The following is a 25,984-nucleotide window of genomic DNA, read 5'->3' on the forward strand; positions in this document are numbered from 1 at the left end:
ACTGCTGTCTAAGTTACCTTTTCCTTACTTAGTGATTCTTCTGCAGTGCAGTACATGCAACACTTATGTACAGCAAATGGAACTTGCACTCTTGGTGACTGCATTAGGGTCTGTGCTCAGGCAAAATGTAAAGCTGGAATTTTAAGGTGGTTTTTTGTCTATGGACATATGTGAAAGTTGGAGTAGATTTTTCTTGCATGCTAATTGTTTTGCTGGCTTGGAGTCAACTATATTTTGAAACTTTTACTTTGACAAAAATGGGTCGAATCTTAGGTCAAATTGCAGAAAAACCTGTACTCTGCAAGCATATTTGAACTTGCTGTAATTATTTTTGCAGTGCTTATTCTGAGATCAATGAAGAAGTGCACTTCAATTATTTTTTTGAACTGTCTTGTACAAGTTCGCACCTGCATGTGTGACCTGAAGTCAAAATATGTGATAATCAAGGCTTCTTATAAACAAAACAAAGAAAATAAACTTCTTGGAATTAACATCTAGGTCTGTTTACTAATCTGTTAGTCTCAAATTCTAATATTTAGCTTCTATTCATCTTGCTTCATGTTTGTTATTTCTAATGCTTAATGCCTGCTTTCTCTTTTTGTCCTTGCCAGGTAATTTTTTGCTTTAACCTAAAGCAATATGCATTGCACCACAAGAATTTTGGGGTCTTTTTTCCTACAATTTATGGAAATGATAAGCCAAGTACTGATTTTTATGAAGTCACTTAAGAAAGGGGCAAGAAATCCTGACCACTCTAATTTGCAGTGTTACCACAGTGCTCAGTAAGAGTATGTGACCACAGTAGAGTTTAGAGCAATCCAGTGTGCTGATTTTGATTGCACCTTCTTGGGAAGCTGGGGAACAAAGTTACTATAATTGCCTGCTTCCATATTTGTATGATCAGGGAAATAGTCATCTAGATGCTGTACAATTCAGATGTAAAGAACAAAATACTTCTTGTTCTGTACTTTTCCATCTTCTGCAGCTATTTTGCCACCAAGACTTGAGCAGCTTTTTGCATATTTTTAAGTGAAGAGGTATTTATACAACCTTTTGTTTAGAATTCTTTGATTAAAAAAACTGCACTTTCCTCTAAAGTTGTGTTCTGTTTGGCACTTCCATGAGACCTCGTCCATAAGCTGCTCAGGCATGAAAATGCACATTTGTGTTTCACCAAATGCAGTATTAATATGCATTCAAGCATGAGAAGTATTTCATTTTGTGAGGCAGTGCAGAGCAAATGTATTTACCTGAAAATGACAAGTAGGGTTGCTCCTTCTTTAAAGAAAGATGCCATTAGTTTTGCAGAACATCATACAGCATAGATTGTCATAATGTCACTTCAGAAGGAAGTTTGTTAGTTCCATTTTTGTGGGAATGTGACATAGCACTAATTGGTGCACCTTCTTGGTAAAATACATATTTAAAAGGTAACTTAAGTGTTTTCCTAACTGTAAAATCTCAGTCAGAAATATGCTGCTACATTCTAATTCTCTAATAAGACATGCCTGTGGAATTCAGACAAGTTTTGTCCTGCCCATATGAAGGATGGAAACTTTTACTGAAAAAAGCTGTAGCTTCAGTCATCACTGGATCGAATATCTAACGTTCTTTCAGTACAGAAAAGCTTGACATAGTGGTTTTTAACTCCCCAAGCTCTGTTGGATCTCACTTGAGCTTTAAGAACTTGATGTGTGGAACTGTTTGCTAATGTTTGGGTATTTGTTAGACAGAACGCTTCAGCATTTCCTAATCAAAAGTTTTTCTTATTACTTTGTATAAGAAAGCCCAACGTACAAAAAGTCTGGCTAGTTTATATTATTCACTTGTTTTACTTCAATTATCCCTGACTTCCAGAGCCCAGTTTTGGACTGTTGGAATGATGTGATTAGCATAGTGGTGTTTTAGTGTGACTGGGGGTATTGGGAGCTGAGGACAGTAGGAAGGAGTGAGGGAAGTATATTATTGCTATATTCATTTATATATATTATAATATACTATATATATAATATGTATTATATTATTGCTATATTCAAGTATATTATTCCTATATACAAAAGCATGCCATATAGTGTGAGAGCTGCATAGGTATAAACTAAATTTTTCAGAAAACAGTTTGATCTGCCTGTAAAGATATTCAAGCATCTGTAAGCGATTTGTTATGTTTAAAGTATTGCACAAAATCTACGTGATATTCTTATCAGTTTCAGCCTGAATTTGTTTAATCTAATTTTTGATACTGGCTCTCCTCATGGTTCTTATTGTACTTTCATGGGAACAAAATCATAGTTAAGCATGTGTATAAAACCAGTAATAAACTACAGGATGAAAAAAGGTAATGAACTTTGTTGTGTGTCTTCAATTTGTCTTACTAGAATTACGAAATAAGATCTGGGATCTGATGAATCTGAGTGCATGTGTTCACGGTCTTGTTCTGTAATTTTATTGCTAGACTGCACAAATAGATAAGGTCAATTCTCTTTTGTTTTTTGCCTCCTGAAAAAAATGCTAGCCTTGTCACTCACATTCTGCCTGCAATGTCTGAGTTAATCTCTTAGGTTTTGCTATGTTGACTGACATAGTTAGATTTTTACTCAGGGTAGTTTTTGTTTAATTATTGTAGGACTGATTTAAAATATATTTCTAGAACTGTGTCTGTTCTAGAAAACTGGTTTGAGGAGATAAAAAAGTCACATGTTCTTCATACAGTCTGAAAAACCAAAAATATGTCTGTTAATGATGAGAGTGGGAGGGGAATGAAAACTGGATTGTAGTATGGCATTAGGCAAATCAAAAGGATGTAGTAGAAAAGGTCTTCTCATTGAAGAGCAGTGTATTGGAGAATAGAAGAAATGTGTTAGTCTGTTATTTGCCCCTTCATGAAAGATTAAAGCCTTCATGTCTTCTCCCATTTATTTATGTTGAATTTATACTGATGTGAGGATCTAGTGTCTCAATTAATGGAAAATAGGAACTGAGTGATGTAATGGGGCAAAGAGAAAAAGAAACTGCTGAATGTGTACGAGGAGCTCTACTTGCACGTGATTTTGATAAGAAGTTAAAGTTCAGAGCCCATGTATCTTACTGGATAGACATTATGTCTATCTGCATAACCTTTTGTTCCATAGGGCTTGTAATCACACTTTAAACTGTGAACTTGACAATCAGATAGATATGTTGTAAATTTTTCCTGTAGTCAACTTGAGTAGTTTTATTTAAAATGTTATCCACCATTAAAAACAAGCAAGCATGTGATTGGTCTGATACTAGTTGTTCCACTGTTGAACTAGCCATTGGTGTGAGGTTTTAAGAATACCTTAATTCAAGGTATTAAAGGCAAGTAAAACTATCTGTCAAACCTCCTGTTGGTATGAAGCAGAAGTTAATGTTTAGTGATGCATTACTAATGGTGTAGTATAACTAAGAAATTAATCCAGTGTTGTTTCCTTAGTTGCTCCTTAGTTAAATAAGTTTCTATAAATTAAGTTTTGGCTGGATTGGTTTCTGCTGTTGGAGAAACAATACAGTTCTTGTCTTTCCCCTCTTTAGATTATTATGGATAGCATGATTGGGAAGTGTCATTTTGGAAATAGTCTGGTAATTCAGCCAACATTCCTTCATGAACATGCATTCTGAATGACTTCTTTGCTGTGTCTGCTGTCTCAACAGGACTGCTATGTCAAAAATTCATACTGGTTCATCAAACAACTCTATTATCTGTATAATAGAGTTGTGTAAATAAGGCTAACCTGACTAAAATATATTTAGTTTAATACAGTGATTTGAAGTCATTAAAATGGGATTTTAACAAATGGTTAAAATGACTTACATGTTCTATGACATACAGGTTTGAATAGTCTAGACTAGAGCTAATTAAGGTAGTGCACTTTTTCTGTTCAGCCATATTTCATGCTTTTGCTTCTTGCTAAATGAGAATAGGAGTAGGTAATGCAGTCTTTTAACTTGGGAATCTTCTGAGTTGTGGTTTTTTTATACCTCTAGCTCTGGGTCTCAGTGACCTTAGAAAATTAAAATACTTTTGCTAGGTGGTAAATGCATAAACATGGTTTCAGCCTCATACAAATGAAAATTATTAATGAAGCATTGTTTTATTTGTTTTTTGGTGATGGTGATCCTATAATAGATTTGTAGGCTTGCCATGTGTCGATAAATCTTGATCAATTCTAAAGACTTGAATTTATCTTTTACAAAGAAGGGGGGAAGTCTTAAACTTAGCTGGAAGAGCAATACATTACCAAAATATAATCATCGTATGGTAGTAGGGGAATCTGTCCTCACTTCCTATCTTGTAAGAGCCTAACTTAGATTTAGTGGGAACAAAAACAAAAGCTATTTATGTTGCCTTCTTACTATTCAAACATTAAGTACCCTTATACCTTCCCTTAAGTGACATTTTATGCAGTGTTTCTAAATTATCCCTCTTTGTAAGTTATTGAAGGGATAAACTGTTTTGTCAGTTTGATTACAGATTTTTGGTAGCTTTTTTGTTTATCTACACTTGTGTAAAGAAAAGAAAAGCAAGCACGATCAGTTGCAAGAATGACATTAAAACTTTTAGTTTACATGCAGCAATGTGTCTCCCCTGAACAGTAACTTGCATGTTTGTAAACAACAAAAAGGTATTGGTTTGATTATCACTGACTTTTTGTCAATTCTGGTCATGTGTTAATCAACAAATGGTAAATTTTTTTTTTAAATTCGTATGTAAGAATATCATTCTTCACAAAGATGTATTTGAACCGGTTTATAGGTGTTTAAAAAGGGGTTTGAATTGAACTTTGGCTTTCTTTAAATTGAACTTTGCCTTTTTGACAATGGGAAAAAAGTAGATCTCTTCAAACAAATATGTGTTTGTATACATATACAAATATATATAATGTATATAGATTCATGTAAAAAAGTCTGGTGTATGTATGCACAATTGTAGATCTTTAAAATTTTCGTATTCCAAATACCAAGTTTTTGTTTAAGAGATGGATGCATTGTAGTATTTTGATTTATTTAATTCTGTAGTTAGTTCATCTTGTGTTTAACTTCAGAATAGAATTACATTGAGTGTATGGAAGTAGTGCAGTTGCTAAGGTTTAGATACAAACTTTTGCCTTTACAAAGCAGCTGTTCTGCATTTTAACCTTAAATACGGATGATTGCTTAGATTCCTATTGCAAACGTGCTTAAGCAGGTTGGCTGTCTACAGTTGTTTGGCTTCAGGTTTAGATATTTCTGAAAACTATACATCATGCCAGGGTGCCTTCAGGAAAGAAATAATTCATGCCATGTCCTTTTTTTGAAATCAGTGTATCTTCTCTGCAATCTGGTTATCCTTTTTCAAGTCTCTCTGCTTTTTCAGCTTCTAGTGACTTGATACATTTTGAGTTAAATGATCTCTGTTAGCTAAACTAAGTTGAAGCAAAGGCTTTCCAGCATACACCAACTGCAAGTACTTAAGTGGAAGCACCAATGTTAAGTCAGTTGTGAAGACTGAAAACAGTATGGATCTGAAGTTCTGACATGCTTAACTTGGGAGATCAGTTTCTGCATGTGACTACTATTTGTTTTTCATGCTGTTTCTTTTTCTTTTTTTTTTTTTTTTTTTGTATGATGCTTCAGGTACACAGATACGGCATGATCTGTTATCACATAGCCTGTTCATGTCAGTGAAAGTTTGGCTGTAGGAACTGGTTACTCTTTGCAGTAACATGCTGAGTTTTTGATGTTGGTGAAATTTCTGGAATTCACATGAAAAAATTATTTTGCTGGAATTCATATATTTGTAGTTCTTCCTTTTTTCTTCTTCCCAGGGGTTTGTCCTAAACTGAAGACATCTAAATAAATCTGGGGGGATGTGATCCAAAACTACTTCTTGACAATCTGAGCCTCTAGGCAGTATCAGTATCATTCTTATGCACTAACTTGCTTCTGGTTTGTGGATTGAGTGACTAGAGTTATAGGTCAAACATGGATTAGATTTTAAAGGTTGTGATTTCTTTGTAATTAGAAGCATTACATGGATCATGAACAGTTACTATCTGTGTCTGGACACAGACATCTTTGAGTTATGTATAGCTTTTCTCTGGTGGTCCTTGATACTTTCCCACTTTTTTACCTCTGTATGGAAGCAGAGGGGATGCAAAATAGTACCTGACTCCAGACATTGACAGTTTTCTGATTTCTTGATGTTTTTATTTTTTTTAATTGTCATTATAGCCACATGCTGCTACATTTTACCTTTTTGCTTTCACTTTCATAGTACTTTTTCACTCACTTTTTACTTTTATCAATTAATGGTTTTAAATTGCTTTAAAACCTGAACTTTTTTTAAGTACTATGTCTAATTGCATAACACCAGAGGCTTAAACTTCAATTAGATCACTGGCAATATAGTCCAGGAAACCTGTGGGGAGTTTTCTTGTAGAGGTAGATAAGACAGCAAAAATGGGCAGTAGGATGGTATGTGAGCTGTGGTGTGTGGAGTCTTTCTTAGGCCTATGCTGGGTTTCAGTGAAGACTTTGGTTACGTGGGAGCTGGTTGAAATGCTTGATCTAGCCCTCAAAAGTTAAACAAGGTGATCTCAGGCAATTTTAAATGAAGGGATTTCAAAAGCAAACAAAAGTAAGTGGCAGCTTTGTGCTCTGAGCACTTATGATGCAGACTAGGTGCTCAGAAAGAAGCTGTTTAAATGATGCCTTTCTGGATGTCACTTCTGTGTAAAATATTGAAAAGATTTAATGCGCTATTCATAAGAAATAAGGATGCTATCAACTTTAGGGCTATTCCTTGCTTAGTGATTTTTTTAAATCTCCAACATTATGATAGTTGCTTCCATATTTTTGGTTTGTAAAGTGTTTTCTGCTTGATAATCTTGTATGATTCTGCACGCCTGACAGTTTTTAACTGGACACTTTATTAAACTGACATGGTTGCTTGGACCAGCTTCAGACCACATAATATGATGCTTCTGTCCACATTTTTGGTAATTGCTTCTCTAAGACATGGCATTCTACTTGGTCATCAATATAACAAAAATATCTATAATAAATATTCAGGCTATACTTACACTATTTCTCATTCATTTATGTTGTATTTGTGCATGCCAGTAGAAAGCAGTGACACCACCAAGGACTTTCTAGGCTAAAGGCAGAATTGCTTGTCTGAGAGCTGCTGAAACTGTATTATAATACTTTAGAGTCACTTTAATTGTTTTTTTTTTGTCTTTAACTTTCCATTTTTATGCATATATTTTCCAGGACTTGAAATGTTCATTACCAGTTGGACTTGGACTTTCTGAAACCAAAATAACATCTCATGGCTTTGATGGTGCCAAAGAGGGAGTTGTTGAGGCAGGGCAGTTTCCAAATAAAGGTAAGTGCTTTTTTTTATATTTCTCAATTTAAAATCTTTATTCTTACATGGTCAGAAATATAATGTTCTGTAGCTGCTTTGAGCAGTTTGGATGAATGTACACATTTGAGATCTGCATTAGTGACAACCAGTTTATTGTCTCTTGTAGCTGGGTTGTTAAAATAAGAGAATACATGCTACACTTGTAGTATCTGTCAAGGGACTGGAGGAAATTACTTAGTAGTAAGTTGGTCTGCACTTATGGGAAGGGAAGGCCTTGGGCACCTTGAACTGGTGTCAGGCTGAAGAATTTTACTATTGCATTGTGTTGAAGTTTTTTTCAGATTTTGCAGGTTACTGTTCTGATTTGAAACATAACTGGAGAGTTATTTATTTGTTATACACACTTCACCTACTGAGAGTAGATTAAAAAGTGGGATTCTTCTTGGGAGTATTAATGTATGCCTTAGAGAATCTAAGTGATATTAAACAATGAGAAATGCAAAGTGATAGACAAGCCAATAATGTCACCATTTCCTGTCTAAGATCAATAGAATACCACGATATTGTATGGGCAAATGGTATTCAGTGAATTATGTACCTTTAACAGCTTCTGAATTTGAAAGACTTGAAATTATCTCAGTTGTGCAGCTATGAAAATAAGCTCTTTGTAGTCATAAATTTAATTTACATTTTGCTTCATTTCCTGTTTGGTAAAATTCTTTGCTTATGAAAACAGTTGATTTACATGTTGTACTTTACATATATTACAAAGTGAATGCTGTGTTTCTTTATTCCTTTGAAAATAGCAAAATATCTAGCTAAAAACTGGAGCAGATGGCAAACTGCTCACCATTCCTGCAGTTTTGTATTCTATTACCAGGATAACTGTTGCAGCTGTTAAGTGTATTAGCCTGTAAGGGAAAAGTGTCTGAAGACGTTTCAAGCTACACTAATGTGTTTGAAATGCAAATGTTCTGTGGAAATTTCTGTACACAAATTATGAGCTTTGGACACTTTGGGTAACACAGATTTTCTCCAAGGGTGTTTTCTTAGGATTTTTCCTGATGCTCTAACAAAATCAGAGAGAGAAGTGGCAAAAGCTAGGGCTTCCTTTGAAACCATGGACAAAAGTTGAATGATTGCCCTATTTCAAATTCTGTCTTCTGTTTGAATGTCCTTATTAGGGCTTCACTTTTGAATGCAAAGTAGACAGTACTGGAGGAGAAGGGCTTTTAGGATTTGTGGGATGTTGAATGATGAAGCATGCATAAGGCTGTGTTAATACTCTGTGAAATGATAAGGATTTTTTTAACTGCTTGTCTTGGCTCGCTTGCTGAAATGATTCAGATGAGATCTTGCAGTCAAACTTCTATGCCTGGATGAATTCAGTTGCAGCTCTTATGCAATGTATACCTACAGAAGGACACAGCAAGTGAGCTGTCTTTGTCTCATCTTTTCTCTGCAGTTGGATCCAAATCATTGGATTTATTTACCCCATGTTAGCAGTGCTCTGTGGAATGTTTTAAAGCTGATTGTTGATCCAATTACTTTGAGTGATGTTTTTGGTGTTACTGATAACTAAATTTTGTCAAAACTGCGAAGTTTAGGTTTAATTTTCTTTCCCCTCAGCACACTGTTAGCCCTGAAGTATATTGGAATTTCTCAGAAAAAGTAAATAAAGGTCCTTCCCATTATGGTGGTCATTTATCATTACAGAGGAAAAACTTACTTACTTCTTTTTTAAATCGTGAAAATTCCATAATCTGCTGCTTCAGATTTCTCTGTTATGAAAGAGTGGCAGAGCTCTGAAAAGCATAATGAGCATAATCCTAAAACAGCTTAGAGAACACACACAGTGCAGGTCATTTAAAGTTGGTTGCTTTTTGTTTTGGTTTGGGGCTTTTTGTTTGGTTTGTCGTTTGTTTGTCTTTTTAAGAGAAAAAACAAGTGCTGTAAAATCTTTCATTTGGGAATGAGTTTACACACTTTCATGGCTAATAACTTGTATGACCTTCAGGATAACTTATTGCTGCATGTTTACACAGACTTAAGAGCCTATGTCAATAAAGTGTATCTGAAATTGGCAGAGATTTCAGGGCTTACTTCACCCTTTAATGCTTTTAGTACCATTCAGTGACAGTGCAGAGTGAATTCTACCTAGACTTGCAAAAGAGTGTTTCAGCTGTGGATTGTTATATAACAATCTTCCATGGAATTTTCTGTATATGGTCTGTACTTCACTGATGAGCCCTTCAGTTATATTTTGATTGTTCTTACAGAAAAAAAGAATGGTCATCATGACCTAGCGAAAAAGACTAAATCAAGAAAACTTGGAGTAGTTCACATGGAGAGATGTACCTCTTAAAAAACATTATCATCAGAAATTCCAGCAGCTTTTCTGTGAATACTTCTAAAGTTGCTGAAGCAAATGTTTCTTTGTTTTGAAAATGTGTCTCTGTAAGAGTGCACATTCACTTTGAAGAGAAGATGATGTATTTTCATTGTTAAATGTCCCGTTTTCAGGTTCCTCAGCATCACCCAAATCATCTGTTATATCTCCTAGCAGTGCAGCAGCTAGCAGACTGGCTGGACAAGGTTGTGATTTAATTATTCCCACAGGTATTAAAGCACTGAATGGATAACGCCCTTGTCTCTGCTGAGACTGTACTAACCCCTCCAAGTTTCTAATTATTTGATGTACTATAAGTTGGAAATAAAATTTCTGTGGGATTTTGGTGGCTTTTACTTCTGACTTCAACAGTTTACAAATTAACCTCTGCTTTCCTCTCTCTGAGCTGCTTTTACTCTGTAAAATTAAAATTATAACTAATATTAATGATAACTAACAATAGGTAAAATAGGAGTGACCAAAATCTTTTCTTTAGGTTAAAGCTGAAACTTCCAGTATTTTTTGCCTAAATGATCATATATTCCAATAGACTATGGGGGCAGCCATTTGGAATTCACAACACCCCAACTCAGCTTTGCCACTTGACTCATTTTGTGCCTATGGGCAAATTCCTGAACATCTTAGTCCTGCTTCCTCCTGCATAAAAGGAGAAAACTTAACTCAGTTACCTCATAAGGGTGTTGAGAGGGTTAATTACTTAATCTTTGCACAGCACATTGAAGATGTAAGAACACAGTAGAACTTGATGCTAAAGGAATATCTTGAGGCATTTGTATAGACTTCTTTCCAAACTCTTGCTTGCATAAATAACTTGGCAAGACTAAGGTGACTGTAAGTAGCAGTAGGGATCAGAGTCAGGGGTAGTTAAAATGAATATGGACATGATAAATAAAAATGTTACTTAAAAAGTGACAATACTTAGCAATTTTTAATATTTAGGATACTAGGAATTTTGCAAAATTGAAACACAGAATCCACATGATATCCCATACTAGCTTGAAAATGCTGAATAATGGCACTTTGTGTATGGTGATTTGCCCTAGGTACTTTAATTAGTTGCTTTAAATCTCTTCTTTGCTTGTCTGTAGAATTAATTGTTCCTAATGGAATTAGCTAATAAAACTGAAATAAATCAATTAAATATTGACTGAACACATCTTCTGGAAAGAATGACTTTCATTGGAAAAAATTAAAAACTCTGTACTTCATGACAACAGTATGCCAGTAATTGTTGTTTAATGGCCTTAAGGTTGTAAACAGACTTTTAGATTGATTAAATGCAAAAGAGTGTTCAAAGAGTGTTGGAGTTTTTAAACATAGATATAAACGTCTCAAAAATAATAAGAATAAACATGTCTCAAAAGCTGTTTTAAGCTTTCAGTATGCTTAATTCAGCCTATTCATGAAATAGTGATAGATATATATATATATATACACATATACACATTGTATATCAGTTTTAACGTAAGTCTTTCTTTCTGGAACTGATTTAATATAAGTCTTTCTTTCTGGAACTGTCACCTTGCTCTGCTTTTGGATGTACAATTGCACAAATCTTCCATACCAGCTACTAATCCCTTAAAACAAACAAACAAAAAGCCCAGACCCAAGGCCTTGAAGATTTGCTTTGTGTCTGACACAGGGGGTAGAGCCCAGCAGAAGAGTGGACCTGTTGTGTTAGCAGATGAAGTGAAGAATCCAGCAATGGAGAAACTGGAATTGGTGAGAAAGTGGAGCCTAAACACTTACAAGGTATGCAGCTAAGTGTGTGTGTATGTATGTATTCTATAAATGAGTTTGCTACTAGATAGGAATAGAGCTGTATGAAAGTAAGCTGTTGTGGCAGTGAGCATAAGCAAGAATGTATAGGAAAGGCTTAGGTTTCTTCTAAGTGTAACATTCTTTGTTAAATCCCTGGTGCAATGTGGAAAATCTTTAATAGGTATTACTGATTTAGCAAGGTAAAGAATGTTCCATTTCTAATGTTCCCTTTGTCATTCCAAATGTAGAGATTTCAGCACTAAAGCTTGGAATTAAATATTTTTTGCTCTTTTTGAGTTGACTGCGGATACAGTAAGATTTTAGTTGATGAGAAAAAATCAGGGGTATCTAGAAGTTCAAAACTTGTTAATTGCTATTCTGATGGTTTGGTTTCATCTTGGCTGATTGTTTTTTCTTAGTGTGGCAACAGAGTTGCTTCAATTTGTGTGTGTTTTATATGCTTCTACTTCATGATCAGTTGAGATTTGATGAAATTAAAAGAATAATGTAAGAATAATGAAAAGGTGCTTAAATCACACCAGTTTGCTAGAAGTGACACTCATTAAAAAGCTATAAGGTAAGGAACAATTGTCAGGGAATGCATTCCTGTCAAAAGTTTAAAGAAAGACCAGTTTTGAAAAATAGCTTCTTGTTATGCCTACATCTTAAATAATAGAGTTGTGAGCAGGTGCATCAGTGAGGTCTACATCAAACCATGAAAAAATTCACAATCTGTGGGAAGGAAAGTCTGAATCCCTCCAGTGTTCTTTAAGTCCAGATAAGAACATAAGATTCTCAGTGGGGATGAGAAGCAAGGATGGAGCATCCCTAGTGGATGCTTAGGCTGTCTTTCTGTTAGAATCAGAAATTTCTTTTTTATGTCTAATGAATTGGCTTTTAGATTTGCTACTTTTCTTGTCATCTAAATATTGTAGCAAGTGCAGAAGTTGCAGTCCAATGGTATCCTGGGGTGCCTTAGGAGGAACATTGCCAGCAGGTTGAGGGAGATGATCCTGTCCTTCTCTTCAGCCCTGGTGAGGCACATCTGGAATGCTGTGTCCAGTTCTGGGCTCCTCAGGACAAGAGGGACATGGAGCTCCTGGAGCTAGTCCAGTGGAGAGCAGCAAAGATGGTGAAGGGACTGGAGCAGCTTTCATGTGAGGAAAGGCTGAGGAAGCTGGGCCTCTTCAGCCTGGAGAAGAGATGACTGAGAGGGGGCCTCATGAATACCTATAAAGTATCTGAGGGGAGAGGGCCAAGAGGATGGATCTGGGTTCTTCCCAGTGGTGCCAAGTAGCAGGACAAGAGCCAGTGGGCAGAACCTGATGCACAGGAAGTTCCACCTGAACATGAAGAAGAATTTTTTTACTGTGCAGTGGCCGAGCACTGTAACAGGTTGCCCAGAGAGGTTATGGAGTCACCCTCACTATTTTTGAGATACTCAAAAACCCTCTGGATACAATCCTGTGCAATGTGTTCTGGGATGAACTTGCTTGAACGGAGATGTTAAACCAGGGGACCCACTGTGGTCCTGTCCAACCTGATCCTCTGTGTGATTTTGTCTGTCAGCTACTTTGGAGTGCGCTGTGGTGCAATCAGAATATGTGCTATTCAGCTGAAGCTGTTCTTTAAAATTCTCTTGTCTCTTTAAAACATTGACTCTTGGGTCAAATCTCCTATACTACGACTAAATAGGACAGGACTTGACCTTATTCTGTATTTTTGGTACCTTGATTTAGAAAACAAACCCACAAAATCTCACGTGTCAAAGTCACTGACATGAATCATCAGCCAGAGGACTAGTGAAAAATTTGGGAAAAGGGGTCTTGGATCTTTGTTTAGAACACTATTTCTTTGGCTGTAGTGTCTGAAAAGTTAAGGTTTTTAGTTTTCTTTTATGTCTTAAGCCTTCCCCTTGTTGAAATCCAGAATCACACCAGTAATGACCTAGCAAACAAAGACTAGCATTTTCAGAAAACAACATGTTTATTTTTATTTATTCCTGAACATGCCTAAGGAGATGTGTCAGTTATGATCTTTCCCATATTGACTTGCTGCTCACTCTTTTTTTGAGGTATAAGATCATTCAGAGAACTTACAAATTCATTTTGAGTTGATAGAGTATTATGCAACTGTACTTTGAGATGCCATACATTTGTGTCGTAGGCTTTGTACAAAAAACATATTTAATATGGTTACAGACAGTATTTAAAGTTTTGGACATATTGGCTTGCTTTGGTTCCCATCAGGAAGATCATGGGAAGAAGTGTCCTCCTTATCTCATAATAGCTAACTGTTCATAGGTTTGAAGATACAGAAACAAAGGACAGGAGTAAATGTCAGCACTTGAATCCCTCTGAATTTAAAATCCCTAGTATCAATGTACCAGACATTAATCTACAAGGGGAGTTAGTGATGAAATTTGCTGTTAGGAAGTTCTTTAGGAATCTGACATGAGTAGTTCCTATACCATGGTGTCTGTATCAGGGGTTGAGAAATCCAAATTATTGGGTATGTTCAGAAGTCATTCCCATCTGTAAATGCCTTTGTAACTACCATTGCCATTCACATTCTCCCGTCAAATGCTCCCTGGTATTCATGAGTCTGTGTGAAGAGAAATTGCCCTACTTTCCATAGTCTAGTGACAGGATCTTGTTCTGTTCTTTCTTCTGCCCATGCCTTCCCCTTTGGGTGAGAAAGTGGTTTGCAGTTTAGCAAAAACATTGACTTTCAGCAATTCCAACAAGCTTGTCTTTTTGTTTTTCATACAACTTAAATTTTGAGGGGGGAAAAAAAGGCAAACCTGTTTTACAAACCTCTCTAACACTGGGTTAGTAGAACATTTATTTCTGAGACCTGTCCAGTAATGCCTCTGTTCATCTTTGGCATATACAAGTTTAAATATATTTCTCTAAAATGTATTTTGGTAACCTTTTTTTCTCTGAGTTTTTCTCTGAGTTTTTCTTAAGCTTTGCATTGGATGACTTCTTTTTGAGTTGCATGGTCTTTTCTATGACAGCTTCCTTTATAAATACTCTTAGGACAAAGCACAATGGAATTAATGCACGGAATTTTCTTTGCTATTGAGAATATAGAGCAACTTGTGTGCTTGTACTAGTCCACTTAGAACTGGAGTAAAATAGATTGGGGCATTTTCTTTATCTTTTGCTACATCTGAGTTAACAAAGTATCCAGTGTAAGTCTTTCCAATTACTGGTGTTTCTTCACTTGTCACTGCTGGGCTTTTTTAGGTATTTTTCTGTGACTTATAAAGCAAATACCCCTTGGCTGAAAATAATTCCTTCACTTGTAATTTATCCTTGCTTTCAAAAATTTTGCTTTCCATGATTCAGATTTTTCTCTTGCATTTCCGTGGGGGTTTGTGTGTGTGTGCGTCAGCTCTTTTGGAAAATAGCCAAAATTTGACCATCACTTCCACAGTTCCTAATGAAAGGCTTATTTATGCTCTGAGCACACTCAGAGCTAAGCTGTATTTTGCAATTTCTCATGGAGTCTTTGGTAGTAAAGTTGTATTCTCTGTTATGATTTGTTACGCTCTCCTGAATTTCTGATGCTTAGCAGACTAATGTCACCTAGATTAGCTGTGCTTTCTCTTGTCAATTACTTGACTCTAACAAAGTAGCCCAAATAGTCTGTATCTTCTGACCTAAACCTTATGGATCATGACCAACTTGATCTCCTTGGTCATTCTTGAGTCTCTCCTGTGTTCCTCTATTACCTTAAGAAGGGACGTGGAAATTCTAGCAGGTTGAATGTGCATCTCCTTTGGGCACAAGTAAAGATGGTATTAATCTAAAGTCCTTGAATTGGGAATCCCTGGGAAATCCAGTGCTCTAGAGTATTTGGGGGAGTATGTTACAAGATAGTTTGGGCATTATTTCACAAAAGTAAAATTTAAAATAGCAGCTTTGTGCTTAGGTTAAATCCTTTTAGAGTAGTTGTGGCCTTGACTACTAACTTAATTTCCTTGTACCTTTTGTTTCTAGCAGTAATTTTTCATATGTCTAAGTTGGTAAGTTGGTTATCCCTTCACATCTTGTGACCACAGATTAACTTCAAGTAACTTACTAGAGCAGTAAATAATTCTGCTTTCCATAGAGAAACTGTATAGCTTTGCTACACATCTGCTTTGCAAATGGCTTCTCCTGTGTCTCAGTCAAGGGAAAACCCCAGTGTGCATCTTGGGAGGCTCACTGCCAAGCTGGGCTCAAATCTCTGGCAGAGAAGGTGTCACAGATCCATGGAATGTGGTAGCAGCCTGCTCTGTCACAGCCATAGGCTGGGTGAGAGTGTCTACAGCTGCATGAGAACACATTTCCTGCTCAGTGTGTTAATGAACTGCAAGCCTACTAAGAGTTTGACATGACAGAAAAGAAATAGTCTTTCTGAGTAAATCATGTCCATTTTATAGATGTGTAAATAATAAGTGCCTTTTAATACTTTTGTGTATTTCTCAGTAGGAGTTCCCAGTTTCCTATTCAGCTTCAAAAAAAAAACATGCTGAAAACCATCACCTTCTTACTTGCCCCCTAAAAAAAAACCCCTCAAAATGAACATTTTTGGAAAATTTAACATGGATGTTCTGATCAGAAACTTGGTAGACAAAGTCCAAAAGATTACTAACTAGACATTTTTATACAGAATATGGTCCTATAAACTGACTTAAATGCAATGGGCTAAAATGCTTCTTTTAACTTAATGAGATTCACCAAACCTATTAAAAGATAAGTGTTCTTTTACTTGAGAAACAATTAGTTATGCTCTTGATTTGCTAACTTGAATATTCATCTTAGTAGGAGTTGAGACTTGTCCAGCTGTTCTTGCTGAGTCCTGATAAACTTCTAAAGACTGTGTTGTTTTTTCAGTTTGTTGTGCAAACTTATATTGGGAGGGGTGGTTGTGAAAGAATTGTGTGTAATTATATGTCCCTTGAAGCTGAAAATGGGTGTATGCTGTGTTGTCTTGAATATACTTGAATCTTTATAATTTAATTTTTTTTCTGCAGTGTACACGTCAGATCATCTCTGAAAAACTGGGTCGTGGCTCGAGAACAGTAGACCTGGAACTAGAAGCTCAGATAGATATATTGAGAGACAACAAAAAAAAATATGAAAATATCTTGAGACTGGCACAGACATTGTCCACACAGCTCTTCCAGATGGTACATACCCAAAGGCAACTTGGAGATGCATTTGCTGACCTGAGTTTGAAATCATTGGAACTTCATGTAAGATTTTTACAGTGTTAAAAAAATACAGCAGCAGAGATGAAGATAAGCCTAATTGACTCGTGCGGGGTGTCTGCTACTTAGCAGCTACTTTTATAAACGTTGCAGTTAACAATATATTAGATACTGTTTGTGTTGAAAGCACTTAAAACTGTAGGAAATTATTGAAATTACTGTAGTTCTTTATTGTTTCTTAAATGTTAGCCTCTAGTTGATGATTGAACTCAAGAACTGACAATTTTGCTTTGTAGAGAAGATGCATTTTAGTATTAATTTTGTACCTAATGAAATGTCATCAAAATGTTCCAGAGTGTTACATCATTTCAATTACAAGATGTCTTTGGGGAATGTGCCTGGGAATAAGTAGATTAGGGCACATTACTTCACTTGGGCACATTTAATGTGAGTAAATTATTTTTCTGTAGCATATTTAAGCATTGAGATTTGATCTCTAAGTCCTTTTTTAATCAGAATTTTCCTACTAATAAGACTAATCTGTATTCTTATGTTGTCTGGAGTTGCTGAGCAAGAGAGGCAATCTTGAGATATCTGGGTTGTCATGATTCCATGGTTTAGAAGTTTATGTAACACTGGCACTTTCCTTTGCCAGTGGTAAAGCTGTTTGCTGTAAAGAGAGACAAGATGCATGTTGCTTACAGAGTACAGTAGCTGGCTTGCTTCTACATTGCTCTTTCTGCATTTGCAAAGTTATAACAATTTGATCCTTTGGAAAACCAATATTAAATGGTTTAATAATTCCCTGAAACATAGCTGCTGAAACAGCTTAAATTTTCTTTGTGATTTTAAAAACATCTGTCTTTTCATAATTGGCTTTTCCCATTGAGTTTTAAGGGAGTAGGTGGAGTTCATGCTTGCACAGAGGAACCTTAAGTGATAGCTAGCTGAAAAAATGTGAAACTCCTACACTAATGGGGAGGAATTTTTAATATTAGTCTGACAGATGAAAATCTGTGAATGTAGAGCATTTCTAGCAGCTAAGAAATTAAATTATCTGCTGAAAGAAGCTTTTAATAATCAGTTTATTCTTGACAAAAATATGGGCATGTGGTTTGTGGCAGATCTTAGTGATTGTTGTGAAGTATGTGCTGAAACTGGATGTTTCTTCCAAAACTTGGATGGAATCTGGCATCATGCTCATTTAATGAATCTTGGGGTTTTTCCCATGATTAGCTTGTAACTTCTAATGGGAATACTGATCTTCCAGGTTCTTTCAGCGTCTTGTATTGGTCTTGGACTTTGCTTCTGTCATTCATCTCTTGTGTGGATTCTTGAATGGGGTTGTCGATGAAAATCAAATAAAGGTTTCTGCTGCTGTAATGAGAGTTATCTAACCTTTGCTTCTTGGAGATTTGCCTGGTGTTTGTCTCTTTCCTTTTTGTGTTTCCCTCTGTTTAATCTGTAATGTATTATCATCTGTAGCCAGGCCTACTTTTGTATATTTGGGCTTTTGCCTCTAAAACTTGTGCAGGACTGAAAGTAACATTTCTGAACCGTTAGTCTTTCATGTTTAGTGTGATAAGAGTGTATAAGCTTAAATAAAATCAAAAAGACCCCTGAGTCTCAAGGTAAAACTTTTTCTTTTAAATATGATAACAAAACAAATTTTTAATGTGGTATCTGGTGAGGTATTACTTCATGTGAATGGGTTGCTTTTTCTCTTTTGGATACAAAGATAACTGCTGGTTCCAGGCTCATATGCCTCTAATTATATAGGCAGATGAATCCCAATTTTAATTGACCTGAGCATAGAGTATGAACTGAATGTAAACTCTGGGTGTAGAAAGGATTTCCTGTGTGTTTCGTAAGAGGTATCTGCAGAGGTCATGGACAAAACTGAAAAGTTTCTGTGAAACTATGAGCCATTGGAGGGAACATGATTGTTGGTTAGCATATTCCTTAGTACTGCAGGCCACTGCAGACCCATCCTTCTTACCTCCCCCTTTGAACTGAGAGTGTTTTCATTTGGGTCTCAGATGATCTGAGTGAGGGACCAGCTGGAAAACTAATTGCAGTCTTGCCTGCAGGAGGAAGAATAGATGGGACTAAGCTGCTGCAAGGGGCACTTCTACTGCTGTTGTCTCTGCCAGCATGCTGCTATTTCTTCTCTGTGCTAGCACTCGTGTTAGCTGTGTAGCTGGCAATGTTAGAGCAAAGCCAGCTGGAAAATACTTGTTTTGGTTTTTTCCCAGCAAAATCCGTAGCAATGTAGCCAACTGCTTTTGCTGTCCAGGCAGCTGTACAAAGCAAAGATGACAGATCTTTAGCACTGTTTACAGGGCTTAGCTCGTAAAAACTTGCCCTGATTTCTCTTCCTTTTTTTCTTCTCCTTCAATTGCTCACTTCCACTGCACCTTCTTTTCTAGAGGATTCTTCCCTTACCATTGCCCATTACCTATTACCCTTACTGTTGTGAACTTGTTAACATGAAATATCATTTGGCTCTGGCGTTCATTTTCTAGACAGATGAAAAGAAACTGGGAGAATAGAGCACTTCTGAGTCAGTTGTTGGCAGTGTGCAGGCCTAAAAAGACCAAAGTTCCAAATATGAACCTAGTGTGTTTTATAGTCATTACAACCAGGGATTGTACTCTTTTCTGAGAACTCCCATCTGTAGAATATGGAGATGCTATATGGATGACATAGATATAATAATTAGATTCATTTGGCATCCATGCATTGGGAAAATCTTTGCAGCCTTGCTCAGCTTACTCTGCTGTTAACAAAGAGACATGGACAAACATATGTCTAAATGTGACTAAAATGCCTTGGAAATAATTTTGCCCTCATCTCTTTGAAATTTATGGATGAGCTACATTAAAATTTTTATTTGCTATTCATTATAATGCTCTGCTCTTCAATTATTTACAGCCTATTAAACCATGATAGATGTTAGGGTTTTTTGCAGTGCTCCTTTCCAGAATGTAAGAATAAAACTTAATAGCTAGTTAATGCTGCGTGCCCTTGTGTATTTAGTTACATTACTGTATTTAATGTAGCAGTGTCTCTGTTCTTATTAAAGTATTACCTAGACAACCATGAGAGATGATGGATTAATACCCTGCTGAATGACAATGTGAAGATTGCATTAGCTCTTGATTTTAAGTAACATTCAAGATATCAGAGTGCAGAAAAATCACATAAATTAGGATTTAACATCCTGTGTGGTAAAAAAAATCATAAACTATGTTTTACTGATGTTGGAGAGATTTCATAAGAACTGTGAACAAATATTGTATTGAAATCATATTGGTTTAATCATAATCATACCCAAACAGAAGTGAAAGACCTGCCACATCTGTGTTTGCATTTTTTTTATATAGCTGCTGCTGAATGCTATGATTTCAATTGATCTACAGCTTTGTTTTCTCTGTTCTTTGTTTATAGGAGGAGTTTGGCTACAATGCAGATACGCAGAAACTTCTAGCTAAAAATGGAGAAACGCTTCTTGGGGCTATTAACTTTTTTATTGCCAGTGTGAACACATTGGTGAATAAAACAATTGAGGATACATTGTTGACTGTGAAACAGTACGAAAGTGCCAGGTAGCTATCCTGTGTCCAGCTCCTTTCCTTATCAATTAATCCTTGGGAAGCAGAGTCTCTATCAGCTTAGGTCTTGTATTTGAGTGACTAACCTGTCAGATAAAAACCTTATAACACAGCTCTCATCTAATGAGGGTTTCCAATGTTTTGTACATGTTTCCTTGTAGACTGAATTTTACTTGTTAGCTGTAGGAGTAATTATAGCTGGTTTTTCCCACGTGCTAGATTAAGGTGGCTTTCTAAGTAGCGTGACAGTGGAAGATTAACACTTCTATCCAGCTGCATTGCAATAGGTAAAATAATCTCCTCAACTGAAAGACACTTCATCTTGTGCCTCTGTTGATGAACAATGCCTGCAATTCACACTTAGGGTTTTATGCAGACATTTCAGGCTTGGTCAGAAAGGGGAAAATAAACCAGAAATTTCTCAGTGAGTGAGTAATGGTTTTCTCATCCTGGAGAAGGCTACTTTTAGATGTGGTGTAGTATTCTAAAGCTGGGTTCCTTTTTTCTGTCAGGGCCTTGTAGCTCTTTCTGATGAGTGGTTCCATCCTGACTTTCTTTCACTTACCAGAATAAAGTGCATTTTTTTTAATTTTACAAAAGATGTAGTTTATACATATAATTTTTTGTGATATTTGGGGGTTTTTTAGGTTCAAAATTGCAAACTGCTGGAATTTTGAATTTCCCCCCTTTTTTTAATTGTTCTGTTCTAATGCTTATTTTTGAACAAAATAGTAGGTTATTGTTTTGGTATTTAGGTAAACTTTCAAAGGCATGAAAGGTAGAATTAATGTGTAGATAAGGTATTGCTTTATTTTTGACATGTGTTTTGAAAAAAAAAAAAGAATTGGTTCATATATCCAGGTATGCCCTGGAAAATTTATGCAAAATACATCTGCTGTAGTTGTTCTTGTCAGTCATTTTCAAAATATGGTTCTTCCCTCCTGAAATACCTTCATTGCTTTCCCTTTCTGTTCACTAAAGAAATCAAATATTTTGCCATTTTAATAAGTCAAATAAATTAGAAACGTTCTTCACTGACATGGCCAGTTCATGATTTTGCACTGTGAAAATAGGTCACATTTATTTCTGTGCCTCTTCTTTCCTGTTCCCAGTTGCACTTTAGCATTCATCTGTTCCCCTCTTCTGTCAGTTCTCGATAAGTTTAATGGTTTCCTTTTTGGAATTAAGCCATAAATTACTTATAAATCCTCAATCATAGTGGCAGTGAGAATCAGGAGGAGGAGCCCTGTGAATATTACTCCTTTTACCTCTGAAAAGGTTGTATTTTTCTTTTGAGCAGTTACATCAACTGAAAATTGTGTTTTATAACCAGTTTTTAATCCTGATTTGTTTCCACTTAAAGAAATGTCTGTAAGAAAGCATGTTTAAAAGGCCAAAAATAGTGTGGTTTGTCCCATTAAAATAGGTGGATATGCTGAGTTACATTATTTGACAGCTACAGAAAACTAGGGAAGGAAGAGTGATGCTTTGGGTGGGGCTGCCCCATCTTTTTGCAGTCTGTTTTTCCATAGGACAGACAAGTTCTCAGAAAAGTATTTGTGGAAGAACTATGAAACTGTCCAATTAATACATATGGAGCAGCCTGGAGCATGCTGAAAATGCTTTAGGTCAGAGTTTGGTGTAAGTGACCTGTTCCTCAAACATCTGTTTAAAGGGGGCGTCATGATCTTGGTGAGCCTCTTACTCTCAACACAAACTCTCCAGTGAACTGATTCAACAGCAGAAGAATGACCTGAAAAATATTTGCTAGCTTTTTCTGGGTCAGTAGGTTGAGATGTCTCAGGAGAAGCTCTGACTACTGAAGCCTGTACAAAACAGAGGGGCTGAGAGCATGTGGCTGAGACAGGAAGAGAAAAGGGAGGATGCTTGTTTAGGCAGTTTTATACAAAATGCTTGATGAATAGGAGGGAGGAAAAAACTTGCCCAGGTTTTTTTTTTTATTATTATTATTGGGGTTTTTTTCCCCTGTATTTAACTCTTTTGTTCATCTCCTGTTGTCTTAGATGTATATCTGAGGTCAGTTTTGAGGCACTGCCCTTAGATGGTTCTTTTTTCCCTTCTCCTCTTTCTTCCCAGGATTGAATACGATGCTTATCGAACAGACCTGGAAGAGCTGAATCTGGGCCCTCGTGATGCGAACACTCTGCCAAAGATTGAACAATCACAGCAACTGTTTCAAGTGCACAAAGAGAAATACGACAAAATGCGTAACGACGTATCTATCAAATTGAAATTTTTGGAAGAAAACAAGGTAAGCTGCTACTTCTTATGTTATGATTAGGAGTTTTGTTCTACAAGTTGTTACATCTTGAAATATGTATTCATTTAGAAGTAGAATGAACGAGGAAAATAAGTTGAATTTTTGGAGTTCTTGCTGTATCACTGGGAGGACACACTTTTAGAGCAAGCAGCTTTAGAAGTCGCTAATCAAGCTGCTCCAGCTACAAATGACAAACATTGTGACAGTAAGTTTCTTGTTGATACAAGAGGTTTCAAGTTTGCAGAAACATTACTTTTTCCAGTTTACCACATTTGTGGTTAAATGAGTCACATAATTACTGATTTAATATTCAAAGTAACATGTACATTTGGCAACCTTGTCTCAGAGGTTATGCACAAAGAAGGAGACAGAACCATGAGGAGGCTTCTTCAAAATTAAGCTTTCTTTAAGAGTTTTAACTGAGAAGTACTACTTTCTCTAATTAATGCCTTTATAGTTTCTTAATTTAAAACAAGACTCTTGAACTGTTGGCTTGAAGGGTGGGGGTTTTTTTGTGTTTATTTCAACCTTACCATTTCATCCATACCCTCTCAATGATGGGATTCTTACCCTTCTTATTCTACCAGGCAAAGATAAAACTGCTATACAAAACTTTAAAACTGTTCTTTCTCTGATAAATAAGTCCTTTAAAATTGTCTCTAATTAGATGTGAAAATTATGGTCTTTCAAGATCTGATTTTTTCTTACTCATGGTAAATGAGATGGTTATAATCATGTGTGTTTATGTTTCCCATGTCTTCAGAGGAAAGAAAAAGTGATTAAAGCTTACATAGGAGGTAGTTGTCACTCTATCCAGGGTTAACATTATCAGTGGGTTAACATTTTCAGTATGGGTTGATTCATGTATTTTAAAAATTGAAACACAGGTAACAACAGCCTGTTAAAGAATACATGACTGGCCCCAGATTACAATAGCAAACCATGCTCCTTGCCTGGAAGGAGGAAGATTTAAAGGAAAAATCATAGGGACAGGCTAAACCAATTAAAATTTTTTATTATATTGTATTCTTGAATATATTATCACATATTCAGTTGCATCATCTTTTTAGAATAAAGATGGGGCTCAGGGAAGAAACATGAACCATGAACAGATGATAAGAAAAAGGTTGAGAAAATAAGCAAACTCATTTTTGGTTTCCAAAACAGTATATGCTTAAAACATAGCTCCTGAGCACAGTTCCTTCAAACAGGCATCTGCCTTAGGACTCTCTGGTCTGGAGTCACAGAGCCACCAAAAGTTTGCTTTGTGATGAACCAGAACATCAGGTGACTGAACTGGCATTGGCCTGACTGTATTTCTAGTTCTTGCTGAAAAAATTGGAAAATGAAAGGATTGAAAAAAATCATATTGAAATTAATTTTCTTGAAGAAGCTGAATCTAATCTAAATGCTGATACTGATTCTTAAATTAGAAAATGTTCCTGAGAGCTGGGTTTTAAAACTGTGCTAGATTGAAAACAGGTATGCTGAAGATGTCTTCCTACTCTCCCTATGCTTGTTTTCTTCTTTTAGTAAGTTTATTTGCTACCACTACAGTGCACCTCTGTTAAAATGGTTTAATCCTTCCAGCTTATATCTGTACAAGAATTGTGATGCTTAAGTTCAAATTAGTTTAAAATAGGAGTTACCATGCTTCCTCATGGTTTCCATTATCTATATAACACACTTACCAATTCATGTTTAAATGCATAGGAAGGCTTCAGAGCAAAAGCATTTTATTTCCATCTTGTACAAAACACATTTCCATAAATTTTTTAAACTAAATTAGATAGTTTAGGAAACACTGAAGAAGTTGTCTTCCTAGTGACAGTCTTGAATTAGACCAAGCATCCTGTTAGGAGTCACAGCCTACAAATTGTTTCTGAAAGAGATTGTTTTTTCCTTCCTGCCTTTTATATTAATACAGTAGGGAATCTCACATGCTTAAGCCTTTTTATCAGTGGCTGACATTTGTCAGTTTTGACACTGGAGATGTAAAAATATTTACTAAAGGGTGTGTGTAATTTTGTTCCCAAATGAGTTATAGAAAGGACTTCCTTTACACTTAAATATTGGCTTAAATATAATTATCTGCTGAGAGCTTTTCTGAGGTAAGCTTTATTTTTTTTCTATTTGTTGTGTAAGATGACATTATGTCATCGTGGCAATAGATTGAAGGGAGTGAAGGAAGCAGCTTACCCTGTAGTGTAGGAGTAGCAGGTAGGATGGTTGGTGCCTGCCTTGGGGAAGAAGGGCATAAATTGGTGGAGAAGCAGTGGAAAGGGAAAGTGATGTGCTGCTGTTTGCAGCAGGGTCCCTGCTCTGGGGCACAGAGCAGCAGTATATGAAGCTTGCACTGCAGTGGCCTTGGACAGAAAAGCTCAGTCTGTGGTTTGCCAGTCTTTTGTTTCCTGTGGCTGAGACTGCTGGCACAGAAGCATTGCCTTTTACACTTCAGCTGCCTTTCTAAAAAAAAAAGTGTAAGAAGGGAACAGGAGCAGCAACAATTCTGTGCTGTCTGCTCCTGGTGGTGTATTTCTGTAAAGTACTTGTTCCCAGCATAAAGTGAGCATTCAAATTTTTATAATGGCTGTAGGTGAACAGAACTTTGTTTTCTGAGCAAATACACTCAGTCTCATCCCTTGATGAGAATCTGTTTTAAAGAGAATAGCTACTGGAGGAGAGAGAGTATTTGATATTGCAGGAGGAGCAGAAAGAGAGATCAGGAGAATCTCTGCAGAGTTCCCGTGTAACACTGGTTGGTAGGACTGAGATGGGTCTCAGTGTGGCTGTCTGATAACATTTGTTAATTAAGTGTAGAGATCAGATCTAGAACAGAATAAACCTGAAAGAACTTTTTAGTTCAGGTTTTCCCTGTTGTTGCTGTTCATGGCAGCATAAATGCCTTGGTTCAGTCAGGAGCAGTTCAGCTATCAGCAGTGTGTTCCTAGTAGATGGTGCTGCAAAGAACCTCTGAAGCCAGTTTAACTGGCTGGTGGGCTCCAGTTGGTCTGTGGTGCTGCAAATGTCACCAAAGAACCCATTATCTAGAAGGCCCTATCTAGGTTTTCCCTATATGGGGAAGAGGCATCACATGGTTGCAGTCTCTTTGTGCCTGTTCTCCTCAGTTCATATGCTAATATTTCAATTAAAAGCCCTCAAAGGCTTAGAGAGCTGCATTTACAGTAAAGCTGGAATTGCAAGTTTCTTTCTGTAAAACCAAGATACACAAGATTTCTATTGACTTTTATTAAAGCATTTGATCTTGAAGTTAGAACTCATTTTTCTTAGTGCTGATACAAGTTTTATTGGTGCTATCCCCAGCTGGCAGAGTTCTGTAGAAGTTTAT

The 25,984-nt window shown here is 36.3% G+C and overlaps 1 protein-coding gene across 4 annotated transcripts in view; it reads left to right on the top strand.

Moving 5' to 3' along the window:
- The window catches only part of ARFIP1 (ARF interacting protein 1), a 40,914-nt gene that overhangs the window by 9,271 nt on the left and 5,659 nt on the right, over positions 1 to 25,984 (top strand). For 2 of the 4 annotated variants that reach the window (XM_054633678.2, XM_054633680.2), the window contains 6 exons: positions 7,270 to 7,384; positions 9,890 to 9,985; positions 11,419 to 11,528; positions 16,564 to 16,785; positions 20,191 to 20,348; positions 22,452 to 22,626. In XM_054633678.2, coding sequence (XP_054489653.1) covers positions 7,270 to 7,384; positions 9,890 to 9,985; positions 11,419 to 11,528; positions 16,564 to 16,785; positions 20,191 to 20,348; positions 22,452 to 22,626 — 876 coding nt within the window. The remainder of the gene's footprint in view (positions 1 to 7,269; positions 7,385 to 9,889; positions 9,986 to 11,418; positions 11,529 to 16,563; positions 16,786 to 20,190; positions 20,349 to 22,451; positions 22,627 to 25,984) is intronic. The other 2 variants (XM_077177210.1, XM_077177211.1) reach the window with 1 other exon arrangement.

This window comes from Agelaius phoeniceus, chromosome 4 (genome assembly GCF_051311805.1).
Source record: "Agelaius phoeniceus isolate bAgePho1 chromosome 4, bAgePho1.hap1, whole genome shotgun sequence".
Taxonomy (NCBI): Eukaryota; Metazoa; Chordata; class Aves; order Passeriformes; family Icteridae; genus Agelaius; species Agelaius phoeniceus.